This window comes from Podarcis liolepis (genome assembly GCF_965112155.1).
Source record: "Podarcis liolepis genome assembly, chromosome: 7".
Taxonomy (NCBI): domain Eukaryota; kingdom Metazoa; phylum Chordata; class Lepidosauria; order Squamata; family Lacertidae; genus Podarcis; species Podarcis liolepis.
In genome coordinates, this window is record NC_139561.1 from 44,887,289 (window position 1) to 44,899,436 (window position 12,148).

Here is a 12,148-nt window from a genome sequence, read left to right on the forward strand (position 1 = left end):
CTTTATATATTTGTTGAGACTTCTTCAGTTCTATAAAGCAACTGACAAATGTACTAAATAATAATAGATGGAGTCTGCAACTTCAGTAGACCATGCACACAGATGCAGTTGCAGAGATAAATTTGTTTTGTCTCTGACACTTGTGCGGAATGGCAGTGGCAGGGAGGAGAAATGCAAGGCATTGAAGCTGATCGGTGGAAGTTATCCCGGGTCCTCTTCTCCCCAGCAACTCAGATTTCGCCAGACATTCCAGCCTGTCCATTTTCCAAAGCAATACAAAAAACCAGTATGATCATTTTGTAGAAATAAATAAATGCTGAATGCTGGTTCCAGTAAGACTAACTTTGCACTAGTAGTATCTAGAGCCCTAGCTAAATGCAACGGATGAAGAAAAGCAATACCTAGAAATCTGGTTCCAAAATGTGATGGGAAGATAGATGTTTTAATATCAAGAGCTTCCAGTGGAAAACGGTAGAGCTGGCCAGTGTGAAGTGCTGAGGAGTGAAGAGGACCTAAAGGACACACTCCTTTGCCAGCTATTGAAACTTTGGGGTGTGTTTGAGGTATCTGCAGATAACACTTCCTCCTGTGCATCCATTAATTTAAACAAGTCTACCTTGAGTAAAACCATACTGCTGTGCTGCAGAGCTGATCTGCTTGCAAGCTGCCGAAAGGGGCAGATAAATGGCTTGCAGTTCTGGGTGAGCACTGCTGTAGGAAAAGGTATGCCTGAAGCTGAGACAAATACACCTGTCTGCCCGTTCTGTAGTTGTGGAAGTGCAGAATAGATCCTGCTCTGTTTTAGAGCTCCCTGAATCAGCCGAGCAGACAGTCCAGGCTGGCATTCACAGTTGCTTCTCCAACTTTATTTTCTTCCAGTCCTCCTGCTCCTGCTGCTGCTGTTTGTGAGGAGGAGGAAGGCAGTGAAGGAGCCTTTGCTTCCACCAGAGGATGACACACGAGACAACGTCTACTATTATGACGAAGAGGGTGGTGGAGAGGAGGATCAGGTGAGCTGCTGAGTCTTAGCCCAAGAGGGATGGGGCTACTTCTGTGGGTTGCCCACAAAAGCCATCATGCCCTGCTTTGCAAGTCGTCATGCCACCTCTTTCCTCCCCTGCACATTTTTGTTCTTTTGTGAACGTCACATCTTGCCACCTGACTTGTAGAGTAAGATAGTCCTGAGGTCACATTGCAAGCTGGCCACATCTCTTGAGCCTTTGCTTAGATCAGGGATAGGAAGCTTTTTTCAGTCTGAGGACCACATTCCCTTCTGGAAGCCACATGCCAGTGAAGGATGGAGCAAGAAATAAAAGTGGGTGGAGCAATGGGTAGGGCTCTTCTGTACAGTAACTATAAGACAAGTGGCTTCACACAAACACACACATGTGTGCGCACACGCTCTCCCCCTCTGTTCATCCAGGCATATGATACATTATCATAGAAGAAGGGCACATTCCCGCCAGGATAAAACACTCTAGAAGGTTGCAAAGCACAAAGCAGGGCTAGCAAGAGGTATGTCCTGGGGTGGGGGGTGGGGAGCAAAGGAGGTGACCACATTCAGCCCCAGGCCTGAGGTTCCCCATGCCTGGCTTAGATCAAGCAGTTCCCATAAATTTACTTCATAATCTACTTTGGCCTGACCAGCCATATATTTTAAAAAATTAAAATGTAAGAATGGATTAAGAAATGTATTGATGTCCCAAGGGAGTAAACAGCATGTGTTTATATACATTCATTTCTACACTGGAAGATGCATTCTGCCCATCTCTCACCATCCTCCTGATCCTTGTTAGCTAAAGATGTTATGTCCTGCAAAAGGCCTTAAGCGATGAGTGGAAATGGTAGCATCTATACCCTGGATCATCTTACCTCTTGCATCTATTTTCTGAATGTGTCTCTCTACTCTTCCTAGGACTATGACATGAGCCAGCTGCACCGTGGCCTGGATTCCCGCCCTGAAATTACCCGCAATGATGTTGTTCCGACTCTCATGCCGGCTCCGCAATACCGCCCACGGCCTGCCAACCCTGATGAGATTGGCAATTTCATTGACGAGGTGAGTGAAACTGGCAGCTGAGCCACACAAAAGAGTCCCATAACATTTGCTGTCACTGTTAGCAATATGTTTGGATATTCCTCATAAATTGATGATGATGATACACTTCTGCAGTGGTACTGAAGTGTAAAGGGTTTAGCTTTGATTGACCAGTTAACTGAAGTTTGGGCATCTGATAGACAAACAAAATTGGATTTTGTTATTGATGAGTTTAAGTCTGTTTAGGAAAGAAAAAGGAATTCTTTTATAGAACATTTCTCAAGTCACTACAATTCTTTTTGGAACAAATTGATCACTGTATCTATTTGCATGACTGATAATTCAATGGAGATCTGTCCCAATGAATGACAAATCTTCAGTTTTGGTTATATGTACTGTATCTTATATTTTCCAGTCATATTTTGATTTATGTTTTCATTTTTATATTACTATGAAAAAATGCAATAAAAATGTGGTGGTGGGTGGAAGAGCATGCTTAATAAGAGGGAAGAAATTTACCCCATATCTGCCCAGTGGCTGGTCATACAGTGTTCTCCAAAGTCATGTCTCTAGATGTGGCCTTGGGGTCAGAGGTCATGATTTTCTCCAGAGAGCTGGTATCTCTTTTTTTAAAAATAAATTTTTATTGGTTTTTCACAATTTATATAAACACAAACAATACACAATACAAACAAACAAACACATAAACAAACATGTATAATTTCAAATCCTTTTTTCTTAAACCTTACTTCACCGACTTCCCCGTACCTCCCCTTTCTGCATCCCAATTTCCAAATTTGTTTCAGCAAATCCTCCCCCTTGATTTTATCTAATTTTCCCTTGTTCTTTTCTTTTACTTAATCTTTTACAGCTGTAGTCCCCTTTTTTCTATAACCTCAACATTTAGAGAGCTGGTATCTCATTGCTCTAAAGCAGAGGGCCACTATTGCCACAATCAACTTGCTCTAATGTGGAACAAACTGAACACATCTTCCTTTCCCTTCCTACAGAACTTGAAGGCAGCAGATACAGACCCCACGGCACCCCCATACGACTCTCTGCTTGTGTTTGACTACGAGGGCAGTGGCTCTGAAGCAGCCTCCCTCAGTTCTCTGAATTCCTCCAATGGTGACAGAGACCAAGATTATGACTATCTGAATGACTGGGGCAACCGTTTCAAGAAGCTGGCTGACATGTATGGAGGGGGCGAGGAAGAAGACTAGATGTCACTGGGATTAGGGTAGGGTTTAGCTCTGTGTGGAAAGACAGAAATGAAATCGACTTATCGTCAACTTTTCCCAGCAGCTGACCATTGGTCCAATTTGCTGCTCTTTCTTGCAAGTCGCCAAAATGCTGCATAAAACTTGCCTTACTCCCAATATTAGCCCCTCTTGGGGTGCATTCAGATGACCACATTTTCTTCATGATTCCACCCTTGTTCACCAAAGATTATGATTTCCATAGAGGCAAGAGCATACATTATATGGAAACTTAAAGGCTGTTTTTTTTATCACTATCAGAGCCTCTGAGGCAATTTGCCAAACATACTTGATTTATTAATACAGTAATAATAGAATACTGTTTTCTAATGCATAGGCTAAAGTTTAAGGAATGTTTTAGGGATGACTTAGCAGTTTTGTGAAATGCAGCTCAAGTTATGTGGTCTGAAATTGTTAGCTCTTTGGGAACCCTTAGTACTAATGCACTTTAGGTGTTTCTAGCACTGTCATTCCAAAGCACTAACCAAAGATTTATTCCCAGGGCTGCTGAGTGTATCCAGCAGTTCTGTACAAGTGTAACACAAATGTGAAATTTGGAACTCGGGGAAGAACCTTCAGCCTCTGGAGAATCTTGGCTTTTTTTCAGAGGGCAATTGGCTGCAAAGATGGATGGTGTCTGATTAGCATAGTGGAAGCTGAGGCAGGTTTTCTAGCATATGGGGAATGAAGCAGGCTTTTGGTGCAAATCTTTTTGCCCTTCCCTAAAAACAGCAGGAACAGAATATGCTGTAGAGCAGAGGGGTGAGGAATCTCTGGTCTGTGGGCCAAACTTGGCCTGCCAGGGATTTGAATTTTTCCTGCAAGGTTGGGATCTGGCCCCTGGATCAGAAAGTTTCCCTACCCCCAATATACAGGGTTTATCTGTAGATATGTGTGGTGCACACTGCATAATTCATTTTTCCTTGGTGCAGGATTTTGGTAGTTTATAGGAGTGCTGTTTTTAGTGCACAGTTAAAACAGCTGTGATTATTCCAAATGCTTACAGTGTAATCCTATATGTGTCAGTTCTTAGATAATCCCCTTTGAGTTCATTGACTTACTCCCAGGCAAATGTGTGTAGGATTGCAGTCCTAGACAGTAGCAAGATTTAAGAGAGAGCAGATGACAAGAAATCCCAGAGGAGGAAGACCAATATTAGGGGTCCCTGATTCAGCTGATACCAAGTGCCTTTGCCCTGCAGCCTTAGCACTGACCTCTTGACCATTCCCTTGGTGACCTTTTGGACCTCCCATAATATTGCAGACATATGCTCATGCTATCTCTAACCATGTTTAAAACCTAGTTTCAGTCCTTTATGCCATGGATTGTATCTTTTTGTGTACTGTTGTTCATATATGTCCCTTTCTGTGTGTATAAAATGCAGTTGAATAAGATGTACATTTTCTTTTTATGCATTTCTCAGCCAAGAAATCCATTTTTAATTTTAGGTGGACATTCTGGTGAAGGTGCCAGTTTTTCCCCCTACCAAGTGTTTTTCAGAGTTAACTGCTTTATATGATTACTGTACAATTGATAGGGTGGTTGTTGTTTTTTAAAGTGGCTTTCTTTGGTTTTAGGTCTGTATATTTGGCTTACCTTTTCAAATATGTAATGTTTAGAAGACAGGTGGAGGGGAACATGCCTTAAAAGCCATTATTTATACCTTTATTTTATGTGATTCCTTTTTAATAAGATTTTAATAAAAACGTATTTTTAAAAAATGGTCTTTTTGTTTGTTGCTGGATTTCTCTACATCATTTTCTCAAATTGGTCAACCTCTTAAACTTGCAATATTTTCCTGACTCAGAACAAATGTATTAGAATGTATCAGCCATATTCCTTATTTATTTAAACAATTTATGAGCTGCTTTTCAGTAGTTTCCAGGACTCCTTACAAAAACAAGATCAGAAAACTTTAATAATAATAATAACGCTGTTGGATCAGACCAGAGACCCTCTAGTTCCGGTATTGTGGTAGGTGAACTGTGTACTGGGATTTGTAGTCAAAGGCATAACAAGGATTCCTGAGAACATAAAAAGAGTGAAGTTAGCTTTAATTTCAGTTTTGAGTGAGTTACTGAAATAAAAAAAGCTGCAGCATTTGTCTTCACTGTTTTGGATCTCTTACAATATAACACTAGTCTAACACTTGTCTATTCTCACATTGGATGACTAGATGCAGCAGCACTTTCCCCACTTCCTATGCCCAACAGTGGAAGAAGAACATAGCCCGTATCGTTAGTAGACACTGAGAGCCTTATCCTCTGTGAATTTGTTTAACCCTCTTCTTTTAAAGCCATCCAGTTTGGTGGCCATCGCTACATCTCATAGGAACAAATCCCATAGTTTAACTACATGTTGTGTTCAGTACTTCTGGTCCATCCTCAATATTCCATTGTTCAGTTTCACTGGCTAGCCCCAGTGTCTAGTATTCTGACTGGGATAAAACTTTTTTTTATCCACTTTCTCCATACCATGCATAACTCTACACACCTTTATAATAAGAATGTGTCCTTTTCTTCTAAACTAGAAAGCTCCGATATAGTATAACAATAAGACAATTGGTGCTGAAAGGATAATAGTAGTGGCACCAGGCAAGTTTCCCTGGGAATGGAATATAACAGGTGGCCTCCCCCATTGGAGAAGATTGCTCTGTCAGATCCAGCAAAGTACTAAACTATATTTGAGTATCCCTTGCTCAGTCTTCCTATTGTGCCCAAAATAATAAATGCAAGAGAGGAGCTACCTGTTCCAAGCCAAGGCTGAATTTAAAGTGTGTGTAATTTGCAAGAGGCTTGTGCTGGAAACAATCATTCCAAGCTGAGGATTGGTTTGCTAGCTAAAATAAATAAATGAACCTGTTACATGTTACATGCTGAGCCCATGCCAAGGGGATGTAGGACTATTTATGGCTTTAAAATATTGTGAAATTAAGGAGTAAAGATGCAGGAGAGCCAGAAAGTCCCTAGTTCAAATCTTTCCCCTTTGCCATGAACTCAGCAGAGGTGGAACAGCAAATGTTCCTGCCCCGGGTTAAGGTGCTTAACACCCAAGGTTGGCCAATTATTTTGGTACCTCAGAAAGAGAAGCCCATAAAGCTCTCTTATCAGCAGTTCTCAACCTGTGGGTCCCCAGATGGGAGTTAGACTACAACTCCCATCATCCCTGAGCTCTGGCCTTGCTATCTAGGGGTGATGGGAGTCGTAGTTCAACATCTGGGGACCCACAGGTTGAGAAAGGCTGCATATGAAATATATTAATAAGCCACCTAATTATAGTGCTGGTCCCGCTCAGCCTCTGCCTTCCTATTTGTAATAGGGTATTGGATGGGGAAAGGATAATAATACTGGCCTACCCTGAAGGGTTGATGTAAGGGCTATAACTAGGTAATGCATATGAATCACTTTGAACACTTCAGAATACTATACTGTACGTAGTTTAGGTGCGTGCACGCTGAAGGCACAGAAGAACGTGAAAGACGCTGAACAAATACATCTACACCATACATTTAAACCACACGACGTCTTCCAAAGAATCTGGTGAACTGTAGTTCGCCCCCTTACAGAGCTACAATTCACAGGATCCTTACAACTCCCATGATTCTTTGGGGGAAGCCCCAATACGGTGCGGGTGTTACCTGAGCCTGTTCAGCGCCTGCCAGAGATATCCGGGACTCACTTCCTTTGAAATAAAAAACCGCGCTGATGTTGATCCCAAACCCAGAAGCTGCTAAGAAAGCCCCTGAAGTTCAGAGGAGAAGCACCCTCATCTATCGTACCTTCCCATAATGGCAGCCTGCTTCAGGGCGAGGACCTTCCCAAGAAGGCCGCTCCTTATACTCGCTCGCGTACCTCCAGACCTTCCCAAGATGGCGAAATGTGGCGTCCGACCTTCCTAAAATGACAGCACTGTCTCGGCTTATCCGACCTTCCTAAGATGGCGGCCAGAAGCGCAGCGTGAAGCAGCCGCGATGGCCGGGAGCGAGGCTGTGCTGAGGCGGGTGATTGAGGCGCTGGAGCTGCTACTGGGGACAGGCAAAGCTGCCGGTGAGAAAGCAAGGTTTGGAGGTTTGGAGGCAAGGGCTCCTGCACCTTTGCGGTTCAAGGGAGACTGCAGGCGGCCTGGTCGTTCCCGCAGCTGAACGGCCTCATTGGAGACGGTATACTGGGGCGGGTGTGACGCGGCGGTTCCTCCCTCCGAGAAAGCCCGTCTCTCCAGGGAATGCCCTCTGGCCAATTTTAGGGGGTGGTGTGCCGCGTATGGCTATTTTATTTTATTTCTTTTTATACCTTTGTATCCCAAGAGCTCAAAGCGATATACTGTACAAAGTTATCACCCGCCCTTCCCCGCCCCTTGCTGGAAACCCGCTGCCAAACGGTACTGGTCGCGATGGGCTCAGTGTAAGGTAGCTTCTTCCTTGTTTAAATCAGCCCTTCATCCAGAACCATGAGGACTGGAAGCTTGCTTCGTTTTTAGGGGAACGGCCACAGTAGTAGCTGCTCAGTAGCAGAGCACATGTGTCATGTGCAGAAGGTGTCCCAGGTTTGACCCCTGACAACATCTGCAGGTAGGGTGGAGAAAGACAGCCCACTTGAATCCCTGGAGAGTTACTCTGCCAGTCAGAACAACTAACAAGGGCTTGTTACAGCTTAAAAGAATAACAAAATGTCAGAGTAGAGGGAATACTGGGCTAGCTGAACTAATGGTCTTACTCTGGCACCTTCCTACAGGAACCCATGAAATGGTAAAAAGTGGGGCGATTCAAAAAGCAGCGGTGTGTGTGTGTGTGGACATTTCTGAATGGCCTGGCTGCTTCAGAAGCCCGAGCAAGACAACTCAAGGTTCTCAGAAAAACAAAGGCTGCAGCCCTAGCCTCACTTAGAATATGCCCCATGTCCTTTGACTCACTTCTGAGTAGACATGGTTAAGATTATGCTGTAACCCAGAAGGGAGAGGAGAAACTTTGGGATGGGAAAAATATAAGAGTTCTGTTGAAATGTAGGAACAAGCAGGGCTTGCAGACAAAAGCTCATTCCTTCTCCCCAGCAGCTGTTGTGATGGGTTACCCTAATTTAATCTGCGAAGCATTGGAGGCTGCAGAGCAGCTTCCTATTTTATTGACCATGTTGTAAGTCTTCCATTCTGCTTCCAGAAGCAAATGGTGGCCTGCATGCTTTGTCTTTTCACTGCATCCTGTCTTGTCCTGGCAACAACCCTGCAACGTAGGCCAGGCATTATTCGGCTGATTTAAGAAAGGAACGAACACTTTGATAGGCTCTTTAATCTGGCAAAGAGTCCGAATATACCTATATAATAAGATGCAGCTCCAAACCAAATGTGTTCAGCAACATTATTGTCTGACATTAAAAAAAAAACATTCCAACAAAATCAGAAATAAAATTGGACTATTTCTGGCACAAAGAGCAGCATGCTCCTTTAAAACTTCTCATCAAATAGAGCAAAATATCCCATTGTTATGGACTTATTAGAGATCCCTAGTCTGCATACAGAAACATTATTTCCAGCATTTCTTGGGGGAGGGGGTTGTATTTCAAACCCGTTTTAGAGTGGTGTAGATATATTTGCTGCATGTGATCAACTGTCTGTCTTTCTTTTCAGGGGCAGATTCAGGCCCTCTGCAGTCAACGAAGCATGTCGATTTGCTGGAATCTTTGCGCTTCAATGTATCCATTTTGGAAGAGAAGCTTGCCCAGGACCCAAAATGGGATGAACTGCAGAGGTTGAGAACTGAGGTCTCTAAGCAGGCTCAGTGCCTGGCGTCCTGCCCGGATGTGCCTTGGAATTTTACTTGCCATGTCTTGCTCCTTCTGCTGTGTCTCAAGCAGTGCATGGTCCTCTTAGCAACAACTTACTGTCCACCTCAGCCAAACCCCAAGACAGCTGAAGCTGCACCTCCTCTGAGTCCCGACACTCTCAGCATTGCCCAGGAGAAAACTGTGCAGGTGGCCTTACAGTTCATTGTGACCTTGGGCATTTGCCCATATCTCTTGCCTGGCGTTGGGCTTCCCCTGAGAAGCAGGACAGAATTCAGTGCCCTGGTTCAAGAAGTGGCCTCATCCAGATGCATTTCCAGTGCCACACGCCGGCTTTTTGTAACCTGCACTGTCCTAATGGAGGTTGCTGATCACACGTCCCTGAGCAGACTCATTCTCACACGTCACTTGGGGGATCTCCTGGCGGGGCTGTGCCAGCTCGGATTCTGTCCAGCAAGAAGGAAGGATGAAGAAGAAGCCAAGCCCTCAGAGGAGCAGATGGTAAGTTGTCAGCTTGGATTCAGGGTTGGGAACCTTCTGTGGCCTTCTGCTGCTGTTGGACTTCAACTTCCATCAGCCCCTGGTGTGATGGGAAATGCATGTAGTTCAGTCTTCCCCATCCTGGTGTCCTCTAGATGTTGTGGGACTCCATCAGCCCCCTCTGGCATGACCAGTAGTCAGAGATGATGAGAGTTGGAATCCAGCAATGTTTGAAGGGCCACAGGTCGCACATCTGTGGCATAAAGAGTATACTTTGTTTAGCACCAGTTGCCAACTCTGAATAGTCAGGATGGGCATCTCAACATTTTTATAGAGCATCACTTAAATATGCACATCTCTTGATGAAAGGTGTTTTTGATAACTTTCCAAATTTTGATAACTTTCCTAATCTGTCTTCTCCTTAGAAAATTTAAGAGAGAGTGTCTTACATTGTTGGAGAAATTTAAAAGGGGTTCCTGGATTGGAGATGTTCCTCCCAGAAACCCAAAACCCAAAAGAAAAGGATGCAGGCCTTTATAGCAATACAAGTAGGAACAGCCTTTAAAAATAAGGAGGCTGTGAAGAACCACATCCTAAGCAATGTTTTTATACACTTCCAGATTTTACACATGATTCCTATTCACCAATCAAAGGATCGCAGCAGTCTTAATAGTTGCAACACAATGTCACCATTCTGAACCAATGAAAATAATTTGGCTCTTCAGATCAGCCCTCATTATAATATCATGTGATTTCTTTATTGAGACTTTGACTAATTGTCCTATTCATTCAGTGTCTCCCAATATGCTATTTGATCCATCTATAAAACAATTCAAGATTAATCACAATTGCCATGCCTAGCTGATTCTCTTTTCATGCATACAGTGGCCACCATAGATTCTAACAGTTTATTCTTTTCAGTGTTCTGTAACGGACATTCGCTACATGCAGTACGTAAAAGCAGCTAGTTCTGTACTGTAAAAGCAGGCAAGCACCGGCCTTTTCAGTTGAGCTAGGCCATAAGCTCAAAAGAAAATGGAATCATCAAAATGATACAGTATGAAATTATTATTTTCTTCATCCTTATGATCCCGCTGGAACCTTCTGTGCAACTCAAACACTGGACTGGTGCAAGTGATGGTGTCTGGGTTTGAGGGATGCAACCCATGAAGCAGTAGCAGTTCAGCAAACACTCAGTGTTTACATCACTTGCAGCAGCATGGGACATTGGAATGACATCATGTAACACTTTGCTCAGGTTGGACATGGGCCTGGTAAGACTATGTGCAAACTTGTCCGCATCAGCAAGTTCTCTCTCTGCACTGAGATAATGTTGACACAACAGAACACTGCAAATGACAACATCAAGTTTGTGCCAAACAGACAACAAGGTGCAAACAAGATTGCATCAGTGCAGTAACCCTTTTCAGGTACCCAAAGCACCCGCCTGCTAGCCTGAGAGCCAAACTAGATGCTACTCACGGAGTACGAACAGTCTGTTGATTGGTTTTAAGTTACCCGAAGGGCTATTTTTGAGAGAAAAATAGCTAAATATGGTGATTTGGTGTAAAACTGGAGAAAGGAAGAGGGTTAAGCAGGCCTCCCACATCTCTTAACTCAGACTGCTGTCCTTTTGCAGCTGCCTTTCAGAAATTAAGAACAAAGAATAGCAAGCTGTGGGGAGGTTGATCTTATGTCTTCTGTGCAGTGTCTGCTTAGGAATGCAGACCTTTGTGGAAGATTTCAGCACATTGCTGACCACCCAGTAGAGGGAGTCAAAGCCATACTGTACAATTAATTTTACAGCTGCTGCTGTTTTATGCAAACTTTTTTTAGGGCCTTACAGAAGAGGAGCGAAGCAGCTGCAGGGAGGCATTGCAAGGCCTTTTGAACAGAGTTTACCAGCCCCTGGTGGTTCGAGAACTGCTCCTGCTGCAAGGTGGACCCAAACAGGTACTGCAGGTGGACCCTGCTTCCTGGGGAGTCTAAGTGTGCTCACTGGTGTGGCTCTGCAACGCATTACTTGTCCTCTTCTTCCCTCCTGACCATTCCAGGGCTCTGGTTCCAGTGGACGCAGCAGTGAGCATGGTCTGGCACCAGCCCCAGCCTGGCTCCGGCGTCTCTGTGGGCAGCTGCTCTCTGAGAGGCTGATAAGACCGGGTGGTGTTCAGGCTGTGGTCCGTGGCATCCTGGAGGGTGCAGGAGGTGAGTGAGATGATAACATAAGAAAAGCTTTGAGTAAGCATGGAGAACGGGGCACAGTAGAACTGTATAAGATTATGCCTGGCATGGGAGAAGATGGATGGAAAATAGGTTTTACTTCCCCTCCCATAGTACTAGAACCCAGTGAAGCTGAATGCTGGGAAGATTCCTGTGGCATGGGGATGGCCACCAACTTGGATTGTTTTAAAAGAGGATTAGACAAATTAATGGAGATTAAGGCTATCAGTGGTCACTAGCCAAGGTGGCTTTGTTCCAACTCCACAGTCGGAGGCAGTGGGCCTCTGAATGCCAGTTGCTGGGAATCGCAAGTGAGGAGAGTTGCCGTGGCACTTGGGTCCTGCTTGTGGGCTTCCCACCGAGGCATCCGGTTGGAC

At 44.2% G+C, this 12,148-nt stretch overlaps 2 protein-coding genes and 1 long non-coding RNA gene across 6 annotated transcripts in view; 2 read left to right on the top strand and 1 right to left on the bottom strand.

Annotated features, from left to right (window-relative positions):
* The window catches only part of LOC310711546 (B-cadherin-like), a 31,335-nt gene extending 26,315 nt beyond the window's left edge, over nt 1-5,020 (top strand). Inside the window, exons 14-16 of the mRNA XM_083513604.1 lie at nt 880-1,010; nt 1,916-2,059; nt 3,049-5,020. Coding sequence (XP_083369730.1) covers nt 880-1,010; nt 1,916-2,059; nt 3,049-3,261 — 488 coding nt within the window. The 3' untranslated portion in view covers nt 3,262-5,020. The remainder of the gene's footprint in view (nt 1-879; nt 1,011-1,915; nt 2,060-3,048) is intronic.
* LOC310711671 lies at nt 4,779-7,166 on the bottom strand. 2 transcript variants are annotated; one of them, XR_014528561.1, is made up of 3 exons: nt 7,076-7,166; nt 6,044-6,136; nt 4,779-5,321 (listed from the first exon to the last, which is right to left on the bottom strand). It is a non-coding gene; the product is annotated as an uncharacterized lncRNA (long non-coding RNA). The 2 variants fall into 2 exon arrangements; XR_014528562.1 differs by lacking the exon at nt 7,076-7,166 and adding an exon at nt 6,935-7,072.
* Nucleotides 7,167-7,218: 52 nt separating this feature from the next.
* The window catches only part of TANGO6 (transport and golgi organization 6 homolog), a 46,963-nt gene continuing 42,033 nt past the window's right edge, over nt 7,219-12,148 (top strand). For all 3 annotated transcript variants that reach the window (XM_083513582.1, XM_083513583.1, XM_083513584.1), the window contains exons 1-4: nt 7,219-7,343; nt 8,917-9,572; nt 11,388-11,504; nt 11,606-11,756. In XM_083513582.1, coding sequence (XP_083369708.1) covers nt 7,268-7,343; nt 8,917-9,572; nt 11,388-11,504; nt 11,606-11,756 — 1,000 coding nt within the window. In that variant the 5' untranslated portion in view covers nt 7,219-7,267. The remainder of the gene's footprint in view (nt 7,344-8,916; nt 9,573-11,387; nt 11,505-11,605; nt 11,757-12,148) is intronic.